Source organism: Eschrichtius robustus, chromosome 2 (assembly GCF_028021215.1).
Source record: "Eschrichtius robustus isolate mEscRob2 chromosome 2, mEscRob2.pri, whole genome shotgun sequence".
Classification (NCBI taxonomy): Eukaryota; Metazoa; Chordata; class Mammalia; order Artiodactyla; family Eschrichtiidae; genus Eschrichtius; species Eschrichtius robustus.
Window position 1 is genome coordinate 110,013,360 of NC_090825.1, and position 22,197 is coordinate 110,035,556.

Genomic DNA, 22,197 nt, shown 5'->3' on the forward strand with positions numbered 1-22,197 from the left:
CACATTCAGACTGTGCTGCCATCCCTGAGCCTCAATCTTGCATGTGCCTCTCAACGTGGTCAACTACACTGTCCTTCTGAACCTCAGCAGCCTTCTCTGCCCAGAAACCTACCCAAACACTGTCCTACTGCACCAGCCCACGCTGGCCGCCCACTGCTGCAAGGAACAAAAAGAGAAGGCACAGTTTTCACTCCCTTGGGAGGCCTGCAAGGTCAGATGATAGAATAGGAAAGGAATCTACAAGGTGCAATAAGTAAACTGCTGCCTGGAAGCCACCTCCACATACTCGCTCATACACACATACACACACACACACCACCTCACCTACCTCGTATCCCCCCAGTCTCCACAGACTGGTGCAGTGGTACTCCCAGGAAGGACCTGCTGCCTGGAGCCAGCCCCCAGTGCTTCAGCTGTGGACTGTCCTAATGAGTGCTTACTATGTGCCTGGCACTGCTAGGTGACCAAGACATGGCCCCTGCCCTCATACAACTCAGTCAAGTGGGGGAGGCAGAAAACTAGCTGGGTAATCACAGCACAACATGGTAGGTGCTGGGAGAGGGGAAGCGCAATGTCTGTGGGAGCTCAGTCTACAGGGTCAAGAATGGTTTCCTACAGGGGGGACCACCTAGCTGAGGTTTGAAGGGTAAGTAGGAGTTAGCCAGGTGGGAGAACATTACAGGAACAGGGAAAGAACAGTGATGCAGAGGCCCAGAGGTGAAAATGGATGTGGCACTATGACTGGGGGTTAGAACTGAGAGCAAAGAGATGAGAATAGGCTGAGGAGCTAAGTGGGGGTTGGGCTGGATGCAACCTATGACCACTGAGAAGCAGGGAAGGCTTTATGCAGGGGAGTGACACCACAATCTGAATGTAAGAAGGATCACTGTGGAGACATCATGGAGGGTTGGCTAAGGAGGCGTCAAAGCAGGAAGAAGGAGGCCAGTGAGGATGTAAGGGAGAGGTCAGGGCAAGAGGGGGCAGAAGGGATGGAGGGGGTGGATGGACTAGAACACTGGCCAGGAGGTGAGATCAACCAACCTGGACACGAGCTGCTGCAGCACATTCTGGTAAGATGGCACTGCACCCAGAGCAGAGAGCTTCCCTGAGATCATATCTACGGTCCTTTCCTGATGACAACTGCAGCTGCAGCTAGACCCCATCCAAACATGTGAGCCGCAGCACTGGCCTGACACCCACAGGGAGGCTCTGGGCAGCTGGGGCTCTGCTCCCAGGGATAGACAGGGCTATTTTGAAAGCAGACCAGAGACCCACAGGCAGCTGCCAGGCGTTCCCCACAGGCCACGTTAAGCTCATGCGCCCTACTTCAAAGCCAGCATAGCATCTGTCCCTCACAGGCTCCGGAAAGGAGAGGTCAGCTTGTAATAGCCAACATGTCTGGCTCTTCACACGGCTTCTGTTCAAAGACGAATTTTCCCAACATGCTCCTCCCTGCCCACACTGCCCAGCCACACCCATGTGCACACATGCACCCAACATGAACACACACACACACAGAGATGTTTTAGTGCTTTGGTCGGAGAGACAAGGGAGAACTCTCTCAGGAGGTTATGGCACAACAGTGCCTCTCTCACCTGACAGCCAAGAAAGCAGTTTTCTTTCCTGGAGGAATCTGGAGCTGGTCCAGGGAATGGAAGCGGGGGGGCAGGGGGGGTCTCTGGTCCCCATTCTCCACACACACTGGCTAGACCCTCCCTCAGCGACATCAATGACACTAAGAACTGACTCTGAGCCATAGATGTCCTAGTATCTCAAGCCAAGGTTGTTCCAAGATACAGTCCAGGGCCTAGGATAGGAACCTATTTTAGATCTCTCCAGGAGTGCTGGGCCTCCTGGCCTCTAAAATTCTATTAGGAGCAGAGCAATAGAGGATCTCCAGCTAAATCCTCCCTTCTAATCACCAGTGATAGGAGAAGGATGGGGATATGGCAGAAAGTAGTTCCCTTTGAAAGATGTCAAAAAGGAGAAAATCTTTTATGAACTAGAAATAGAAGAATAATTTTATAACATGATGAATATATACAAAACCAACAACCAACTGCATACTTAGCAATGAAATACCAAAAGAATTTCCATGAAATTCAGGAACAAGACAAAGATTCCTATTGTAAAAATGCTCTAGAAGCTCTGGGCAGTTCAACAAGACACCAAAAACAAAAGAACTATAACTATTAGGATGGAGAAAACAAAATTTTTCTTATTTGCAGATGCTAATACTATCTGGACAACCCAAGATAATTAGCTAAAAACCAAATGAAGAATAAGTGAGTTCAACAAGTAGCTGTGATCTGCACCACAACTGTTTCCTTGCAGGTAAAATGAAGATGATGACAGAGCCTGCTAAATAGACACAGCAGTTAACATATGTTAAGGACTTAGAACAGGGCCTTCCAGGACTTCCCTGGTGGTACAGTGGTTAAGAATCCACCTGCCAATGCAGGGGACACGGGTTTGAGCCCTGGTCCGGGAAGATCCCACATGCTGCAGAGCAACTAAGCCCGTATGCCACAACTACTGAGCCTGCGCTCTAGAGCCCGTGAGACATAAATACTGAGACCACATGCCACAACTACTGAAGCCCACACGCCTAGAGCCCATGCTCCGCAGCAAGAGAAGCCACCGCAATGAGAAGACCGTGCACCGCAACAGAGTAGCCCCCGCTCACCACAACTAGAGAAAGCCCGCACACAGCAACGAAGACCCAATGCAGCCAAAAATAAAATAAAATAAATAAATTCATCAAAAAAACAAAACCAGGGCCTGCCACACTTCACAACTCAGTAAACATTAGCTACTACTATGAAATATATTTTTACAATCAATAGTTTAGTACATAATAGTAAACTAATTTAATAATGTAACCAGTAAAAACATAATGATGAAAGAAACAGTTTTTTGTGAAGTTACAATAACAAAAAAAAAAAACACTGCCTAGGAATAAATTTAACAAGAAAAGTGCAGGGCTTAGGTGAAGAAAAATTTTAAAGATATGAATAAATAGAGAGACCCAGAGTGCTCTTAGATGAGAAGACTCAATACTGTAGAGATGTTCGTGCTCCTCCAAGTCAATCACTTCTTTGCAATCCTAATCAGGAAACCCACAGGACCCAGCTTGGCAGCGCCCCAAGGCATAACTTCCTAAAAACTAGCCCAAAGACCAGCCCCCAAAACGGTGAGGTGACACTTCTCACTGTGGGCTTGCCCTGCTTCCAGTGTGCCCTTCTATCACAGCCCTTGTCTGTCCACATTGGTTCCCTCAATTTTCTTCCCCCACTGGACTATGAACCCTCAAGGTCAAATTGAGTCTGTAGTACCTTAGTACCCGACAGTGGACTCATGCAAGACATAAGCAAAGGCCAGCCGGGTAAGCAACTAAACTGCCCCATGGTACCAGGAGTGAGTGGCCCAAGAAGGAACTGCAGAGTCACCTACTTTGGGTTTTGCAATTTCCTTGATCCTCTCGATTTCCTCGTCAGACATGACATCGTAGTACCTGACGATGTGTGGACTGTCCCACTCATCCTCCTCTTTGAAAGGGGCGATGAGCAGCTGTGGTGTCCCGTTGCCATGGTGGTACCTACAGAAAAGCCTCTTCTGCCTTCGGGGTGTCTGGGGAGCACAGAGCAACAAGCCCTGAACTGAGTGAGTCCTAACCCTCAGCCCCAGGCTAGCTGGCTGCAGACACTGGCCTCACACCCCATGTCCAGCAGCCGCTCCCTCCCGCCTCACCAGAGAAGAAAACAAAAGCCCCTCAGTTTGACTGGCATGAAACGATACCCCACAAATCATGCAATGTTTCTTCTCTCCCAAGAATACCTCATGTTGACAAGTCCTGTGGCAGGGTGTAATCCCTGGCCCCTCTCACAGAGATGTGAGTAGGTCAGGAGGGCTAGGGCTGGGAAGAAGTCTTTCTAGACAGAGGAGCCAGTGGGAGCCAAGCAGACATGGGCATGGAGAAGACCGAGAGACTGTCTCACACCTGAGCCTCCTTGAGGAAGCACTGGGGTCCCAGGGCTCTCAAAGGCCAGTGATACCCCATACCAAGCTCTAGCAACTGCCTTGTCTTTGCTAGAGATCATGACTACCGTGGGGGCCCAAGGCACATCCACACTCATGGCTTTCTTCAGAATAGTGAGTCAAGTAGAAGTTGGCCTGTTGGGGTGGGGAGGGGAGCTCAGTAATAACTTAGAGGATTGAAACTCTGCCTGGGACCTCAGGGAAGACAAGTCTCCTGTCCTATACCTCAGAGCACACCCACGTCAGCCTCAGCAGATGCTACCAAGAATTGAGAAAACGACCTACAGACAGAGGAACATCTTCCTCAGATCTGCCTGTCCAGAGCCAAAGTCTAGGTCCACAGCCTGGGCCCTGACCCATCCACATATCTCACCAGTTTGACACCCTCCCCACGACAGAGGCTCTCGTAGATGTCCCTCTCGGGCAGGTAGTCCACAGGCCTCTCATATATGCCTTCCTGGGGTGCTAGCTCAGCTTCTGTGTGATTCAATAACATCTTTTCTCTTTCTTCCTCCAACAACCGTTCAAAGTAGCGCAGATTCCCTCCAGCTCGTTCATGGCTCGGGTCTAGAAAAAGCAAAGAACAAGAAGGAAAAGGAAACCACAAACATCTGTTAGGTCATTTAGAGAAATTATTCTGTAAGTGGTTTTCTCTCCCAGCAGCTCACTCGCACGCAGCATTCTGCCTTCCACAGCACCTAAGCAGGGTTCGCTGGTCGTAGAGGAAAGGCCAACAGAGGTTCTCCCTACTCTGGTCAGAGATGAGCAAGGAGCAACAAGAGCGGGGCGCGGGGAACGCTTAGCCACCGATGCGGCTCTCCTCCGGAACTCCCTGGAAGTCCCAAGGACACAGGTCCAGAGAAGCAGGCCAGAGTTCTGCCTCCTCCTCCCCACGTGGCTGTGTGCTAGTGACAGCCGTCCCCTGGAGTACATCCACTACTGGTGACCACACCACTTGCTGGCCACAGCTAGAAGGCAGGCTGAAACACCGGTGGCAAGAAGGGCCACATGACACTCCCACAGCTTTGTCCTGTGGGCCTCACAACAAGAAGGAGCAAGCTTGGCAGGATTACTGTGCTACCCCTCAGATGAGGAAACTGTGGCCCAAAGATGTTAGAGATTAAGGTTAGGTTATTCAGAAGAGGAATCCAGGTGTCCTGACTCCCTGTACAAGGCTCTTACTAACACAACAGAGTCCAAAAAGCTCTCTTCCCACATCCGTCTTACAGACATTCACACTAGCTGGCCTCAGACCCAAGGCCCATGAAAAGGAGCAGCAAAAGGAAGTCTTTGCTGGTCTGTGAAATCTCAGACTATGATATCCCATATATTAGTAACAGGTGGAACAAATGGGTTCTTAAGACACAGTGCTTTTGATCCCCTTCAGTCTAACACCACAGGACAACTGAAATCGCCAAAGCCATGGCAAGTCCACCAGTTAGACCTCAGGCCTCTAACAGGTCAGGTCACTGTCACTGCAGCAATCCTGAAATACAGCTTGCCTCTCGAGCTACTCCTGACGCAGTATAGGCTCCACCCTACATAGCAGCAGATGCACTGCAGCACTGGATTCCTATTTGGAAATGGAATAGGAATCCATGTGTAGGGCCACGGGTGCCATAGGCCTGAGTGTATCCATCAGTGATTGGGCAAGGGCTAAGGCCAGAACTTCAGTGGGTAAAGAGCTAGCTGGCAGCTGGACTGGGCCTGAAAGCAGCAAAGCATTAGTCAGTGGCTAGGCGGCAGGTCAGACTGGCTCAGTCCCTGGAGAGCAGCCAGGTAGTGGCCAGCAGGGTGACCAGTTCCCCTGCTACCTCCCCCTCTGCATCTGACCTTCCCCTAGAACCTCCTTACCAAGGGAGAGCAGTCGGCGGGTGAGCTCCAGGGCACGGTGCAGGTCACCCAACTGGAAGACGGCATAGCTCAGATAGTCCAGCACCTGGGCCTTGGATGTGGTGGCCTCCTCCCCTGCATCGAGCTGCTTCAGCACCTGTTCCATCCACAGCACTGTGTGGTAATAGTCTGCTTCATTGTAGGCCGAGCGGCCCATCCCAAAGCAGTCGTCCACACTCAGCACTGCTTGGTACTTGGTTCCTGCAGCAGGAGAGGCAAATAGTCGGGTTCAAACAGCCTCTGGGTTAGGGAGAAAGATTCCCCCATTGAGGGAGCCTGGGTCCCTGGGTGGGGGGCATCATCCCAGCAGAGCCCCACCAGGATTTCAGACCACACACCTCCAAGGGACATTAGTACGGAAAGCACAGCCAGGCTGGCCCTGCCTCGGGCTGGGGTGCACAGCCTATCTCCTAACCTCAGACTCCCCAAGTGCAAAGGGTCCTTTGTTATGGAAGAGCCGAGGAAGCCCAAGAAATAGTGTTCAGGAGAGTATAAAGGTCCTGTGAGCCACACGGCAGATGTCTATGAGGCAGCTGGCCATTTGAGACTGAAAGTCAGAAAAATAAGTTAAATATAAAAAAACAGAACTTAGGTGGCAGGTAAAGCCATGGATGAAGATAATCGTTTCCAGAAATAGTGTCAGGAAAGAGTAGAGAAGGTGGCTGAGGCCAGGGCCCCAGAGACCACCTATACAGAAAGGACAGAGTGAATAACACTGAGAAAGAAACAGAAGGAGCAGGAGTGATGTGCCAGATGCCAAGGGAGACCAAGAGATAAGACTGCAGTGCCAGCTTTGACCACTAGGTGGTGGGGCCCTTGATGAAGATCAATTCAGCAGGTCCTGTGACCACAGGTCATCTGCTGTTGGCTAGGCGCTGGAAAGTGACCATGAAGAGAGTTTCAAGTCAAAAAGGAGATGTGGTGTGTAAGCTATGGGGAGATGCAGGGTTTAGGCTGTGACCCTCCCTGGAAAGCAAGGGAGTTTCCCTACAACCCCGTTAAGAGCAGCCTAGGCATGGCTGACATGGAAGAGTTGCCTCAGAGCAGGCTCTTGCTGCCTGATGTCCAAGGTGTCCAGGATGAAACCCCTGCTGCAGTGTGTTGGCTGCTTCAGAGACCAAGGGTTGCTCACCATGATGGCTCAGGAACAGACAATGTGGGAAAGGAAAATGGGGAGAGTAAACACAAGACAGAGTTAGTAGGCAGACCACGGATTGGGGTGGGGAGGTCCTTGAGTCCCTGTTCACTCTCCACGTACCTCCACGGATCTCTGGCTCTGTAGGCCGAGAAACTGAACACTGATGGAGGCAGTATAACACAGCTGAGTGAGCTGGACAAAACAGGGTCTGTGTGGGCCTAACTATGGCACCCCACAACTGTGTGACTATGGACAAGTTACGTAGCCTCTCTGATTCTTAGTCCCTTATCTCTAAATAGAGATAATACCATCAGTTTTAGAGGACTTGCGCCAAGAATTCAACAAGACGACATATGAAAATGTCTCCTATAATTCCCCAGAGTGGTAATAATCAGTAGCTATTATCAACATGTCTCACAGATACCAAGAAGGTCAAGAATGGCTCCCAGACACTCAGCATCCTTCCCAGAAGCCAACTTGAAAGTCTGCTCCCTAGAGAGTGCTCCCTGGAGAATGCCAGCAGAGCTGAGGGCTGAAGGGCAATCACACGTGATGAAACCCAGCTGAAGGGGGTAAAGGTATTCCTGCAGCGGTTGTGGGATGAACAAAGAAGCTGAGCAGTGGCAAAGCTTAGTACAACAGACAAGGAAGCCAAGGAGATGGTGCCACACAGGACCACAAAGACCACACATTAAGAGTAATTTGGTTTAGCCCTAAAAGTTAAACATTGTGATCAGGAACTCATGTAAAAAGATATGTGCTTAAGACCACGTGGAAGGTGATTTTAAGGAGTGAGCTGGAGGTATACAATAAGTTAGAATAATATTTCAATAATCCAGTTGAGAAAGAAGTGACCATGAGGCTGGAGTCAGGGCCTCCAAGTACAAAAGACATTGTAGGGAGATAGAATCCAGAGCAGCCAGTGGATGGAGAGCTTTTTGCTGACGTAAGGAGGAAGGACAGTAGACGGTTCAAAAAGGGATGAGGATTTCAGTTTGGGACATGTGAATTTTAAGGAGCCCATGGAACATCCAAGTAGAGATGTCCCACAGCCATTTGCCTGCACTGGTTGAAAGCTCAGGAGACGAGCCTTGACAGGGAACACAGATCTGGATGTCATCCATGTACAGGTGATACCTCAAGTGACGGAAATGGCTGGGCTCACTTGGAGAAGGTGCTTAGGGAGACACCAGGTAGGGATGGCATCCTGGGGGAACAACTCCCGTCCACCCCTCATTTCCCCTCCAGGATATGCATGGGTCTGTTAACTGAATGTAAAAGGTCAATGCCTGGCTCTCTCCTCCCACCAACCATTCTCACAGCTACAGGGTGAAGAGATCCTGCAGGTGCCCCAAGCCACCTTCTCTCTCTGGCCTCAAGGCCTGGCTTGGTCCAAAACCTGACTGAGTGAGGATTAAGGAGAAGTCTACACTCCTTCCTGTTGGCTCACTGGACTCTTCAGTACCAAGGCTCCAGGCCCTGACCAGCCAACAACACAGTGCATCCCTCCCCCTCACTGTGATTCCCTCTGCTGTGCCTCCTACAGGGTCCCCACGGGTGAGGTGGCATCCAAGTTCTAATGGAGTCTAACTGAATCCCTGGGTTTATTGGCCTTTTAATAGCCACCAAACCCCAACACGTCTTCTTATAAACATACTGAGGCAGACAGCTGAATTGAAAAGGGGCCTATAAAAAAATGAGAGAGAGAGAGGAGCCAAAAGAGAAACAGCCAAGACCAGTGTCCCAGAATTCAAAGGAGGGGAGACTATCAGGAAGAATGGGGCAATCAATGTGCCAAATGCTGCTGAAAAGCTAAAGAACATTCTGCCTGAAACCTGTCTACTGGCTTTACCAGCCAAGTGGCCACTGGTGACCTTGCAGGGGCAGGATTGGCCAATGGGGGGGAAAGACGCCAGACTTTGTGTGTTCAGGAGGACACAGGAACCAAGGAAGTAGAGAAAGAGTGTGGATGACTCTCCAGCTGCCTAGCCAGGAGGGAGAAGAGATCAGTCAGCAGCAGAGACTCAAAAGGGCCTTGGATCCTGAGGGAGGGGTTTGTAAGATGAGCAAGAACAGAGCATGTGTGTGAGCTCAGGGGGAAGAGTCCAGAGAGGTGGACACAGAATGGACAGGGACAGAGACTGTAACTGAGGGCACACAGGACATGGGGCAATGAGTCCAGAGATCAGTCTTAGGCAAGAAGAAATCGGAGGGTGGGGAATAGAAGTGGGTGTGGATGCAGACCTGAGTGGTGCCCTGGGGACAGAGACCAAGGAGGTCCTGAGCAGCAACCTCGGCATTCTCTGAGCTGAGAGAGGACAGGCCTGGGCTAATACTGGAGGGAGGTGGTGGGGCAGGGGCTGAGGGGAGACAGCTGTCATGGGAATAGAGGACTGACACCAACTGGAAACCCCAGAAAGAACTACAGCCAGAGGTCGTGGTGAGCCTGAGCATAGAGACCATGAGTCAGCAGTGGCTCCATCCTTGTCCATACACCACAGCAGACACACATGCTGGACAGGCTTTGTCTGGAGTGGTGAGTTACCTGGAAGCTCCCCTTTGGAAATTGTGTCTGGGTCCAGTTTGTATGTGTCCTGAAGTCTCATCAAGGCCTTGGCGGCTCCCGTTTCATCTTCATCAGTGGGAAAGAACTGTCGCTGCACTGATAGGTTGGCAATAAAGCCTTCCAAAGGAGAGAGTGAGAACAAAAGGTTACCCTGATCCAGGGACAGAATTTCACCTGGAACCAGACAGGCACCCACCAGAGGGTCTCTGGCTAGTGCAATCTCCCTGCCCCTTCCCTCAAAGGCTGTTTCCCCTTCCTCCAGGAAGCCCTCCTTGATGGTTCCAGTCCAGGGAGACCTCCCCTTTCTTACTCCTCACTGTACCAACTGCCTGTGCTGCTCATTTGGAAATGAAGAGAAAGGCCCCCTCACACTAATTAACACGTGGGAATCTGAGAGTCTTGGCGTGGAGATAGAAGGAAAAGAGGACAGCGAGGGTAACTGACAGGGACACAGGAAAGGACTCAGGGAGGACGTGCTGACCACTCAGTGAAAAACAAATCACATGGAAAACCTTGATCTAGGATTATTAGCCTGGCCAGGTAATCACAGACTCCTAGCCTACATCTCAGGTTGAAGAGCCCAAGGGACAGAAGTGGTCAACTCAGAGAGCCCAGCTCGCCACTCATTACTGACCACTGGCCCTTATCATCCAGAAAGGTGATGATGACAGTCCTGGAGGTGTTTGGTGCTGTCCCCACGCCAAGATTAGGGACTGGAGAATCATCTGACCAAGGCCAGTATTGAGGTGGGGCTGCACAAGCCCGGCATGGTTCCCCTGAGAGACCACACTGGGCCTTGCTCTGCTTACTAGGGCACTCCTACCACTCAGACCCACAATGAGCTCAGGGCATGAGTTCCCCAATTGTGGTGCTCAAGACCACAGCCTGGAGCCTGGGAGAGCCGCTGAGCACAGAAGCACCCAAGGAAGCTGTTTGGGGACTCCAAGCCCTAGTTGTAAAGCAAGATATACACCTCTTGCAATCTCAGGACTCCAGGTGGAGGCCAGGCCCTCCCATGCTGATTCAGGGGCTTCAGTTGTGCTCATAAGCTGAGAATTAGAAGGGGAAGTCCAAGGCCATTTCTTCTCTGGCCTCTTCCCCAGAGCAGCAGGACCCATAGCCACCTACTCTCACGACCTCAGGCTCAAACACCCACTTCTAGCCCCGCCTGGGGACCCAGGGACCAAGATGCTGCAACCCTGTCTTCCTCACGGCTGCATGGTCAGGGACTCTATGAGTTTACAATCCAGGGGGAAAAAATGCTTCCAGAAAAAAACACATTGTTAGCATGTCTCCCTGCCTCCCCCTCTCCCCATTTCAGGGGAAAGAACTCTGAAAGAAAGAGGTGAAAACAACGTATTGCTGACTGGGGCTGTCCTGTCTCCCTCCAGGTAATTATAAGGTTTTCCAGAGGAACCAGATGTTGACGGTGGGGGATGGTATGAAGAACAAGACTTGAGAACAGAAGATCATATGGGCAGGCTTATTCTCCCGCACTGCAGGCAGGACAGCCAGTTCTGAGCTACAGGCTCAGGCTGGGAGGCAGGGTCTGGGAAAGGCAGCCGTGGCTTCTGGAGGCAGTGAGCTCACTGGGCACAGCTCCGCCCAGCTGAGCTCACCAATCCCTGCCCAGAGGCCACCCTGCCCCCAGCCAAGCCCAGCCCAGTCTGGCCATTAAGGGCTAAAATGCCTCAGCCCGAGAGACGACAACCGGTCTGAAGTTAATCAGCACTTCCAACTCAGGGAGAAGAGACAGTGAGTCCAGCGGGGCTGGGCTCAAGGCTGGAATCAGAAGGGCCCACCTCCAGGCCTGCCCCACCATCTCCTGCTAAGAGGAAAATATTGGAGCATAGAAAGTACTACCATAGTAAAAGACTAAGCACAGTTAAAGCTTTAAATAAGTTCATACTCTAACCTGCAAATCCCACTTATAGGAATTTATCATAAGAAAATAATCAGAGATGGGCATAAAGATATGTGTAAGATTGCTGATAATCTGGAAACAATTCCACATCCACTGACTTGACCAGTTTTACACTACACCAGTATGACATATTACTGTCCAGCCATTAAAACCATGTTGCAGAAGAACATTTAAAGGACATATAGAGAAGCTGAAAAATTCAGGAAAACAGTATATGCTTATGTCACAAATCTGCCAACAGATAATGTTTTCTTTCTAAAAGATATGAATGGGAATAAATTTAGATGAGGCCTGTGCTCCCCAGCTTGCACTGGTCCCACCACTTAGCCCACTTATCTTACTTTTGTTAATTCATTTGGTCCCTCAAAGCAAATAAGTTTGCATTCCACGATATATACGTATGATTCCATTTTTTAAAATGTATATACATGTGTAAAAAGACTAGAATTTTAACAGTGATTATCACTAGGCAATTGGATTAAGAACTGTAATTTTCTTATATGATTGTTTTTGTGTTTTCCAATGTTTCTATAAATATGTATTACTAAAGCGTAATTAGAAAAAAGTCACTACCGAAAAAAAAAAGGGACCCAAGAACACTAGGAAAAGGCAAGAACTGATTTTTTTTTTTTTTTTTTTTTTGACCACGTAGCACAGCATGCAGGATCTTAGTTCCCAACCAGGGATCAAACCCGTGCCCCCTGCAGTGGAAGCTCGCAGTCCTAACCACTGGACCACTAGGGAATCCCCAAGAACTGATTATTATAACATATTAAAAGCAAGGACAGACAACTGCCAGGTCCCCACAGAGATGAGAGCCACCGGACTGGCAGGCTGCATGTTCACACACTGCACGTGCACACCAACACCCCGATCCAGGACAGGCTCAGACCCACACTCCCCAGGTGCCAGCACACAGACATACTGGCTCACCCAACCACCTGCTCACTGTCCCTCACCTGCAGCTGAGTTCTGCAAGACAAGGTCCTCCAGCGCAGGCCAGTCTGTGTTTAGCCGCTTCACCAGTTTATAGGCATTCACAGGGTGGGACAGGTAGCCTTCAGGGTCAGCAGCTGACTTGCTGGTCAGGGCTTCCATTTTGTTGGCCCAGCTGCGGAACCAGAGAAAAAGGAAGGTTAACACACGGATCTTGACCTACGGTAATTTTCCTGGTGAGATTCAGGGGGTCTCTATTTAAAAAGGAAAAAGCAGTGAGTCCTTAGCCCACATACTTAGCTACTCTGGGGGACTGGCATGAAGAAACCTCCAGGCCAGCCCCACATTGCCCCCTCACGAGCTTCCTCTTATGGGCACCCAGGATGGGTTCCGGTGTGGGGGGGTGGGGTGGGGGAGGAGGGCTGGCTCAGGGTGGGTGTAGGGATTTAGGACATTAGACACCTCTTAATCTTGGAGAGCTTGGCTTCCTCCACCAAGATGTACTCCTTCAGGGACAGCACTAGGTCCTTCTCTGCATAAATCAGGTCTGTCATATGCCCTGCAAGGGAGAGAAAAAAGGGCCAGTAAGAAATGGATGAGGGACATCCAGCTCCCGAACTTGGGGCACAAAACATCAGCTCAGAGGCAAGCCCCCTGGGCTAAGGGCATATCAACTCTCTTGGGATCATGGGGCCCTAGAGTTAAACGAGACCTAGACATTCGTATGGTCCTGGCCCCTAGCTTCAGGAAGAGAGAGGCAGAGGGTCCAACGGAATGTTAAGTGCACTGAGGACACCTTAAGGAAGAAACCCCAAATCTCATTCTCCCACTGCCACCCAGTTGGGTCATGTTACTGGGACATAGACATCCTGGGGGCTTCTCTGCTCAGAACTACTCTCTAGTCCAGGAGAAAGTTGGTCAGAAATGCCAGGCAGCCCAGGAGCAGCCTCCACTACCCAGGGTGGAGGCTCAGCTGAGACAGCTGGCTCCCAGGAAGGACATCCAGGTCATCAGGGCTCAGAGGGGGAAACAGCAGCTCTCCCCAGATCTGGTCAAAACCAGTGGATGAGGCCATCCCACCCTGAATGAGAACAGGCCTCAGGCAGTGACATCCCCTGGCACATGAGTCAAGGATTGCTCAGGTAGACAATAGTCCTGTTGGCACATACCAATAGAAGTAAAGAATTCAGCCTGCACACAGCCCAGGACACCAAACCAGGCCACCAGCAACATGGATACCCAGAGTTTCATGGTCACAGAGGGCAGTGTCTGCAAGGCATTCAGTGATAGTAGTCATTAGATCAACAATGGTAACATATATACACACATTCAAACATGCCAAAATCCTGACCTAACACACAGAAGCCAGGGAAGATATTCAGGACCACCAGTGGAAAGATGCCAGGGTATAGAACCAGAGATGTATGCTTAATTCTGTCCCCTGCTCCGGGAGGCCAAGTGCCCTTGGGAGAGACTCTGCCTCTCGACTTCTGGTAACCACTGACAACACGGGAAGGCTGAATGGAGGCAGGGGCCGTGGACAACAGTCACCTCTGGGTCTAATAGTCTGTCAGTTCAAGATTCTGGCCCAGACCTCTTCTCTGTTTCTGTCTTTCCTTCCAACACAGGTGCGAGGACAGTGCCAGGTGCTGAGGACCCAGATGTAACACACAGTCCCTGCCCACAAGAAAATTGAAAGTATAGGAGAGACAATGACAGAAAGAGAACTTGACTCAATATGCCCCAGGGGACCCACACCCAAAATAAGGTGTACAGCAGATGGTGAGCCAGAAGAGAAATCAAACTGCTCCCTGCTGGTCTGCACCTGGCCACAGTTAGAGCAGACTGGGCAGACGCTGCTCTTCCTGTAGTGAGCTCCGTGGAAGACACTGTCCTCATGGAGAATCACCATTCTCAAATATTTACTAAAGACCCACATATGCCAGGCACTGACCTAGGCACTCGGGATACAAAAATGAATCAGCCACACAGGGGCAAAACCTTAGGCCAGGCTGGGTTGCTGACATGAGTAAGAGGCCAGCTGCTGTCTTCTCATCAGCCTAGAAATAGCCAGACCCAGCTCTGAAGGCAGCAGGCACACCATGGGGCAAGCCCCACTGGCAGTGGACCCAAGTACATAATGGAAGCTTTGGACATCATCTCCCAGCTCAGCCATGCAGCCTGGAGCACGCTGAAGGAACAGCACCCACGTAAGCCCCAGTTCTGTCAGTCCCTCCTCTTCCTGCTCTACTTCAGCCAAGCCCCACTGGAAATTTACTGAGCGAAAACAAGGAATATAAAGGAAATACAAATGCTTTCTCTCCAAAATGTAAGCCTTATCTGACAGAATTCTAAGTCTGAGCTGACTAACGCCAGATCAGCAGTTTTTTGCCTGCGATGATTAGATGCACAGTCACACCCACCATTCCTCACCTCACCCTTTCAGAAGAAATTCCAATCCACTGTGGTTCCAGATTAGGCTCAGAGAAGCCCAACCACGACCCCCACCCTCAAACGGGTTCCTATATGAGGAAGAGGAGAGAATAAGTGAGTGTCCCCATTTGTTCATCCCCTGCCAAATGTCTGCAGAGCTGACATCATGCCCATCAATACCCTAGGTGTCAGGGGCCCAGAGATACACAGAACAAGATCCTTCAGCCCACAACCTACTGCAGGGTAGGGAGTATGGGCTAAGGGATCCATTATAAAGTTAGGGCAGCAGATGAAAGCAAGTCACCGAGAAGAGGTGAGACGGCCCAGCCTAGCCCCAAGGTAAAGCCCAGATCCCCTTTTTGCCAGCCACAAATCTGCTCCCAGGCCTCAGCATACCATATCTCCACCCCGGGATTCCAGAAGGCCTCTATTCTTGCTTACGTAAGACCCATTCACAGGGTTAGGGTCTGCTCCTTGTACTTCAAGAGGCTTCATCCGCTCAGGAGAACACCTTCTGTATGTGTGTAGGGAGGGAACAGTAAAAACCCAGAGCCAGGAGGCTGTATCTGTGGACAATGAATCAGCCAACTACCCATCAGGCTGGGGTGATGGGAGAGCAGTGCCCAGGCAGGAGACCAGACCAAACACAGTTGGAAGTTGGGGGGCACCAGCGTTTGTCCCCTGTTCCATCAGCAGTTGCAGTGGCATGCCCATTCAGAGATTAGGTAACAAATTTAAGGGAGGGAGAAGCCTCTCTGTTCCTTTCAAGTCACCCTGGTGATACTGCCCATGGTTCATGCCTTACAGCACTCAGGAAAAAGCAGCCAAGTTCCTTCATTACATGAATACCAGCTGTCATTTCTCTGGAATGTGCTATCTGGCTTAGACTGAGCCTATCGACGAATCCCAGCCTGGAGGCAGAGCCCAAAGAATCACAGATGCGATTCTGGGCTGACCAAGAGCCTACGAAGTCCTGCTCTGATGGAGGAGGGGGATGACAACCCTGCTGGTCCAGAGAGCTAGGCGCTCCCACGCAGCCCCCAGACCGCCACAATCAACACTGCCACCCCAGGCAAAGGTACACTAGAGTCCCAGCCCATTTCCCCTGATCCTGAGCCCCCGAACACTAATTTGTATTAGGTGTACAAAAGGCCATCTAATCAGGGTCAGGCTGGGAGGAGGCAGTCTCCAAGAAAGACTGTGTGCCACAGTATGGGAAAAGCCAACCACCTACATGCCCCCCATCCCATCTCATACCTATACCCAGAGTTTGCTTATGACAGAATAAGTGGGAGCATGTATGCCTGCCCAGTGCCCCCACCAGTGTCCAGTGCTGTCAAAAGCCCTCCAGGAAGCCTCAGAAATCCATGCTGAATAGGCCTAGAAATGGGCAACATTGAGGCCCCTTTTATGAAAATAAAGTATCACCAAGTCTGAACAGAAAACCAATACTGAGTTTTATCTGAGCTGCATCCCAAGTTTAGAGCAAAGTCTGGCCCAACAAAAACAGCAAAAAAAAAAACCCTCACCGCAGACTTGTTCATTCCAGGAAACTGTAACAACAGAAGATGTTACATTTCTTCCAAACAGTGGATTGTTATGGATTGTGTAAGAATGGACACTGTGTGCACATTAACATTGAGAGAAGATCAAAGCATCCTGTTAAGTGAGAAAAGCTCCCAAACAATATATACTCTATGATTTCATTTTTATAAGGAAAAATTTTTATATATGGAAATTTACATACCTGCATATATATGCAAGCGGAGAGTCATAAATCTAGTTGTATCTTGGTGAAATAATTTTATTTTTCTCTTTATGTTTACTTGTATTTCCTAATCTTTCTACAAGGAGTTCTATGAGAAATTTAAAATATATTTCATATTTAAAATGAAAAGAAAACAAAGCAGGCCCTCTCAAATGGACTCTAAAGTGGCCCAGCAGCCTGAGTTTGGACCCCCACGGGGAGGTCCTCCAAAGCCTGCCAACACCCCAGTGACAATAAATCACCCACCAGGCGACCGGCACTATTTCTAAGCACAGGACAATTCCAAGACATACAATCACATGCCTTAGCAAGCCCGCTCTTTGGAAAGGACGTTTACAACCTGGCCAAATGACCATGAAAAGATGTTTCCAACTGCAAACCAGCAGCGTCCTTAGCTTCTCCCCTTACCTCATCAGGCAGGAACCTCTGCCAAGCTCCCAGCTGCAACCCAAATGCAACAGCTTGAGTTTTAACAATGTATTTGTCTGGCTTAGCTCTGAACAAGAGGCTGCCTGCCTTCTGTGAAGGGGCAAAATGAGCCTGAACAGGGCTCCCCGCAGCGGCCTTGCCTCCCAGTAGCGTGGCCAACTCTGAAATGGCAGAGCCAAGAGGACCTGCGTGCTCAACCCAGGAAGAGTTCAACAGAGGCTCCAGGAGGCCCTACCACCTATGTACATGGATGTCCATTTGGGCCCATAAGCTGCTCTCACTGGCACCCCAGGGAAGGATGGGAGGCACTCTACTCTCCCTACCTGATGTCATGCCTCAATCATCACCCTGATCTGAGCCACCCCTAAGTCCCTCTTGCAGCTATACTGGCCCCTACCTGCATTGGTCTCTCATCTTACGTGGCCTCCCTCCCACCTCTGCTCTACAAAATAGCCATCACAGCTTACTACAGCCCCTCGTTTGGTCTCTTTCTCCCTAAGAACCCTCCGAAGGCTCTCCACTACTCTCAGGACAAAGTCCAAATTACTTAGTCCTAAGGGCCTTTTTGACTCTGTGTGACCTGGCCCTACTGCCCTCTCCAGCCCCATCTCATGACTCCAGGTTTCATACCTTTAACTACCACATCACATGAAAAACATTCTCCTTCACTGAGAACCTAACAAAGCCTAGATGTTCATGCATACCTATCCTTATCCAGTTGTCCCTCAGTATCCACAAGGGATTGGTTCCAGGAGGCCCCACAGATACCAACATCCACAGATGCTCAAGTCCCTTATATAATAGGTGTAGTACAGTCAGCCTTCCGTATCCACAGGTTTTACATCTGCAGATATGGAGGGCTGACTGTAGTTTCTCTATCCAGTACCTGGACATGTTGACTTGTACTTCCCCCGTGGGTACCATCAAAACCACAAAGTCTCCTGCTTCAGTAACTAGACAATTAAGTAGCAGAAAAGGCTGTACAAATCAACATTCAAAAGCCAGTTGGGTTTTCAATCAGTCTTGGCAAAGACTTGGCAGTCCAGGTAAGACTACCTTATAAGGAACTACCGGAAAGAATAAAATCCACACACCACTATACTGGATGAATCTGACATACCACCTTGTACTCTCTTGGTCTCACCTGCCTCCTGGGCCGTGGGCCACTTGCTCTGCCTCAGACCCAGTGAAGGAGACTGTGCAGGCCCCAAATCTCTGACTCCTCCTGCTACTTCCAGACTCCAGCGAAGCGCCACGCTGACCTCCCCAGGGGCTGCTGGAGGGCCCTGGGAGTGCAACTGAGGAGTGAGCATGGGGGAATTAACTCCTCCTAGGGCAACTGTGACCAATGAAGGACAGAAACAAGAGGACGTCAGCAGATAAATTCCCTCTCCAGGCCTTCACTGAGAAACTGTTCTGCAGCACGGAGCTTCTGTAGAGCTCACCCAGAGATGTCCTGCATGGCTGAGCAACTAGTGTATCTCTGTGCAGACTGGTCAGCTTGCTAAAGCACCACCTTGTATTTGCTTCGCCTCCTTCTCGACCTCACTTTTATTTTCCCTTACCCTTGCTACTCTGCAACTTACCTTCTAACAAAGCGTTAAGTACTTAAGCTCTGCTTTGGGGTCTGTTTTCTAGGCTAAGATAACCACTATTCATTTTTCCAAAAATCTTTCATTTCTACCATCTAATCCTCACCAACACCTTGTAAACTAGATAACCATCTCCATTTGAGATATAGATATATAAGATACATAACTGAGGCTGAGAGTTTCCTGCGCACCTCACATGCTACAGGAAATTATTGGCAGAGCCCAGACTCAAATCCAAAACATACTTTCTACTATATATTGCTGCCTTCAATCCTACTCAGTAACATCTGTTGTCTTATAGCACAAGGACTTCCCAGAAGGAGGAGCCACACTTTGGCCTAGCAGAACAGGCCTGCCCAGGTCAAGGACTTTATTGTGGTTCACAAAGCAGCCTCATGACGTCCGTGGCTGGATCCCACCAGAAGGCAGACAACAACATGGACCCAGAAGACAAAAACATGGTGCCTCAAGTTCAAGTGAGCAGTCACTCCTGCCCAGACATCACAGCACTCACAAATGACCAAATGGCCCAGCTCAGGGCAAGACAGTACAGTCTAGTAGGCAGGCACACCCACCCTGGGGTCAGAGAGCCCCAGAATTAAAGCTTAGCTCCACAATCACTTCCAGGCTTTGGGACCTTAGACAAGTTACAGGGTCTCTTTGAGCCTCAGTTTTCCCATATATTTAACAGTGAAAATATTAGAATCTGCATATCATAGGGCTGTTTTGAAGACTGAATAAGATGACAGATGTCAGTGGGCAGCCTAGCACCAGGCACAACTTATACCAGTCATGAGCACCAAGGGTACTAGAGGAACGGCAACAGACCTGAAGCAGCCAGCTTCCCAGCTGATCCCTGGAGAGAAAGACGGTCCAGTCTAGGGGACAGTGAAGATGAAAACAAGACAGAAATTGAATCTCTTAACACTCCATGTCCCAGGAGTGTTAAGAGATTCAGCAGAGGGTGGAGTCAGGCGTAATGCAACATACTGACCATCAGGGAATAACTCTGGAAACTGGTCAATCACTGGCTCTAACTCTCACCAAGGAAGGAAAGTTCTCTGGCAAAAACAGGTGACTGGACCAATACTCTAGAATCTCACGTATTTCTATGTCTCTGACCTGCTCACTCTGAGTTCCTACAAGTACCAGGCCTCAGGATCGCGGCCACACCCTGGGCCCTCAGGAGTGCCGGGTACAGAGCAGGCTATGTTTCAGCAAGCACTTCGTGAAAGGTCTAGAGCAGATGGTGGTCTGTGATCAGGTCTAGAGCAGATGCTGGTCTGTGATCCTATTAGAGCTGGGCAACTCATTACCCAAACATTTAATCCTCTGCCCTGCAATGACACCACTTGAACAAACACTCTCTCCGAGGTCTCCTAGACCTAGGTCTCCTCGGTCTCTAATCCAGACTTTTCATGCTCCTCTTCTCCTTCTGAGAATAAAAACTATATCCCTCATTCCACATCTCCAGCTCAAACCCCAGAGACCACAGGAGCCACCAGCCCTCTCTGCTCAAGAACAGACTGATGTCCCATCCTGGTGCACTTCAAAAGTTCAAATTGCTAGACTCGAGCAATGTTTTCAAAGCTTAACCCTCACTCCAGCACCCTGTCTGGGCTTGCACGTGCCTGCATCACAGCATCTCCTGCCAACTTCCATCTGCATAGAATTAAACTCTTGAGAGATCCCAGGAGCCAGGGACACACCGGCCAGACCAATGCACACTACAGCCAGCGTGGCCACACACTGGCCAAGGTCTTACATCCAGTCTCAGACCCTCCCAAGGATGTGGGAGGGCAGAGTCAAAAGGGGAGGTTCTCTCAGGAAATGAGCAGACCCCAGATTCGCTCACCCCACTCATTCCTCAGGGCTGCACCCATGCGGTCTCTCCTTCTCATGAGCACTGACACTCTGAGCTCCTCCCTGGCACATGACCACCTGCCAGAGTGAAGCAGCAATCTCAGAGAGACTGTGAGCCACCCATGGGCAAGGACAGTGCCACCGCCACTGCCTCCTTTCCCTCCTCCCTCATTCCAGCCCCAGGTACACTTTAAGCAGAAGCCCAGCACACAGGAGGTACTCCAGGAATGAACAGAGATTGGCTGTGGCCAGGCTAAACCAGTGACAAAGCAGGCACTCTCCTGGGCACACCCATTTCAGAGCATTGGACAGGGTAGAAGGGCCTATCACAAGCCACAGACAATGCTCAGTCGCCACCATGTCTGCCTGCTGACCTCTCAGAGAACTAGGGTGGCCCAGTATGACAGCATCTCTGGGATGAGGCCCCCAGCCAACACACTCCAACTCTGCTACGTGGCTTCCTTGGCTGGGTCACACAGCGCGTGGGCTTGGCCGTCTACAAATGAGACCCAAGGATAAAAGGATTCAAAGCCCAAACATCTTATGAGTAGGGAGAACTAAACAGACAGGCTGGCCCTTGAGGCCCAGAATAAAATGAGAGACTGCACCCTGGAAGCTTCAGGGGCCGTTTAAGCACAAGCCAAAGGAAACCATGGTTCATTTAACAGAGAACTAAATCATGGAACCTGCTATCCCAGATGTGATACGGGCAGCAGCTTGCAAAACCATTCTATAAATTCTTAGGTGGACAGTGGATCTCTGCAAAATCAGGGACATTTGAGAATGCCCTAAGCTACAAAGCAATGTTCCCCAACTCCTGCTCTCAGGGCCAGGATCTCTTGCAAAAGCACTGAGGTTGCTGAGCTTCAGATGGATTACATCAAGCAGCACAAGCCTTAGGTGTCACTCTACAGCAGAATACACCAGTCTCAGCCTTGGGAGGGACTCTGATGTTCTTCTACACCACCTTAAAGGTGTCAGATTAGAAAACAGAGGCCAGGGGCCTCTGCCCTGAAGAAGGAGGGTTTATGCTGATCCATGTTTATGCTGCAAGGGTTCACTGAGCATCCTCCACATACAGGGCACAATACCAGGCACTGTCCTCTCACTTGAAGCTCTTTGGACAGGGTCCATGGGCAGCTATTCCCTAAAGTGTCCCTTCCCCCATCACCTTGCTTCCACTAGAGTGCCCAGGTCTGCTTCCCCTCACACACGCTGTTCCTCTGTCCGGCTTACCCTTTCTACTGCCTTCATCTGACCACTCCAGCTCATGGGTCACCTCCTCCAGGAAGCCCTCTGGCTTGAAGCATCCTGTCCTCTACCAAGTACCCACAGTCCGGTGCTCCCTCCCAGCACAGCACTCACCACACTGCCCGGGGCCTGGCCTTTCCTGGTCTTCCAGTCCGCCTGCCCCACTGGGCTAGCAACTCCTTGCGGTTTCTGATACGCAGAAGGGTCCGTTTGTTGAATTAATTAACTAGTTACAAGTCTCCGCGCCTGCTGAGGCAAAACCATGGGTTCGAAAAGGATGTCTGGAGGGGGAAAAAAGAAAAAGAAAAACAAAACTTTCTCATCCAACAGCCTGTCTTAATGCGCAGCAAGCGGGGCCAAGGCCGC

At 50.2% G+C, this 22,197-nt stretch overlaps 1 protein-coding gene across 9 annotated transcripts in view; it reads right to left on the reverse strand.

Annotated features, from left to right (window-relative positions):
* P4HA2 (prolyl 4-hydroxylase subunit alpha 2) overlaps nt 1-22,197 on the reverse strand; it is a 38,223-nt gene that overhangs the window by 15,516 nt on the left and 510 nt on the right. For 6 of the 9 annotated variants that reach the window (XM_068535840.1, XM_068535833.1, XM_068535838.1 and 3 more), the window contains exons 2-9: nt 21,946-22,112; nt 13,665-13,764; nt 12,958-13,054; nt 12,519-12,670; nt 9,615-9,752; nt 5,893-6,132; nt 4,412-4,605; nt 3,454-3,630 (exon numbers count right to left, since the gene is read on the reverse strand). In XM_068535840.1, the coding sequence (XP_068391941.1) occupies nt 3,454-3,630; nt 4,412-4,605; nt 5,893-6,132; nt 9,615-9,752; nt 12,519-12,670; nt 12,958-13,054; nt 13,665-13,746 (1,080 nt within the window). In that variant the 5' untranslated portion in view covers nt 13,747-13,764; nt 21,946-22,112. Of the gene's footprint in view, nt 1-3,453; nt 3,631-4,411; nt 4,606-5,892; nt 6,133-9,614; nt 9,753-12,518; nt 12,671-12,957; nt 13,055-13,664; nt 13,765-14,928; nt 15,018-21,945; nt 22,113-22,197 lie in introns of those variants that run through there. The other 3 variants (XM_068535837.1, XM_068535836.1, XM_068535841.1) reach the window with 3 other exon arrangements.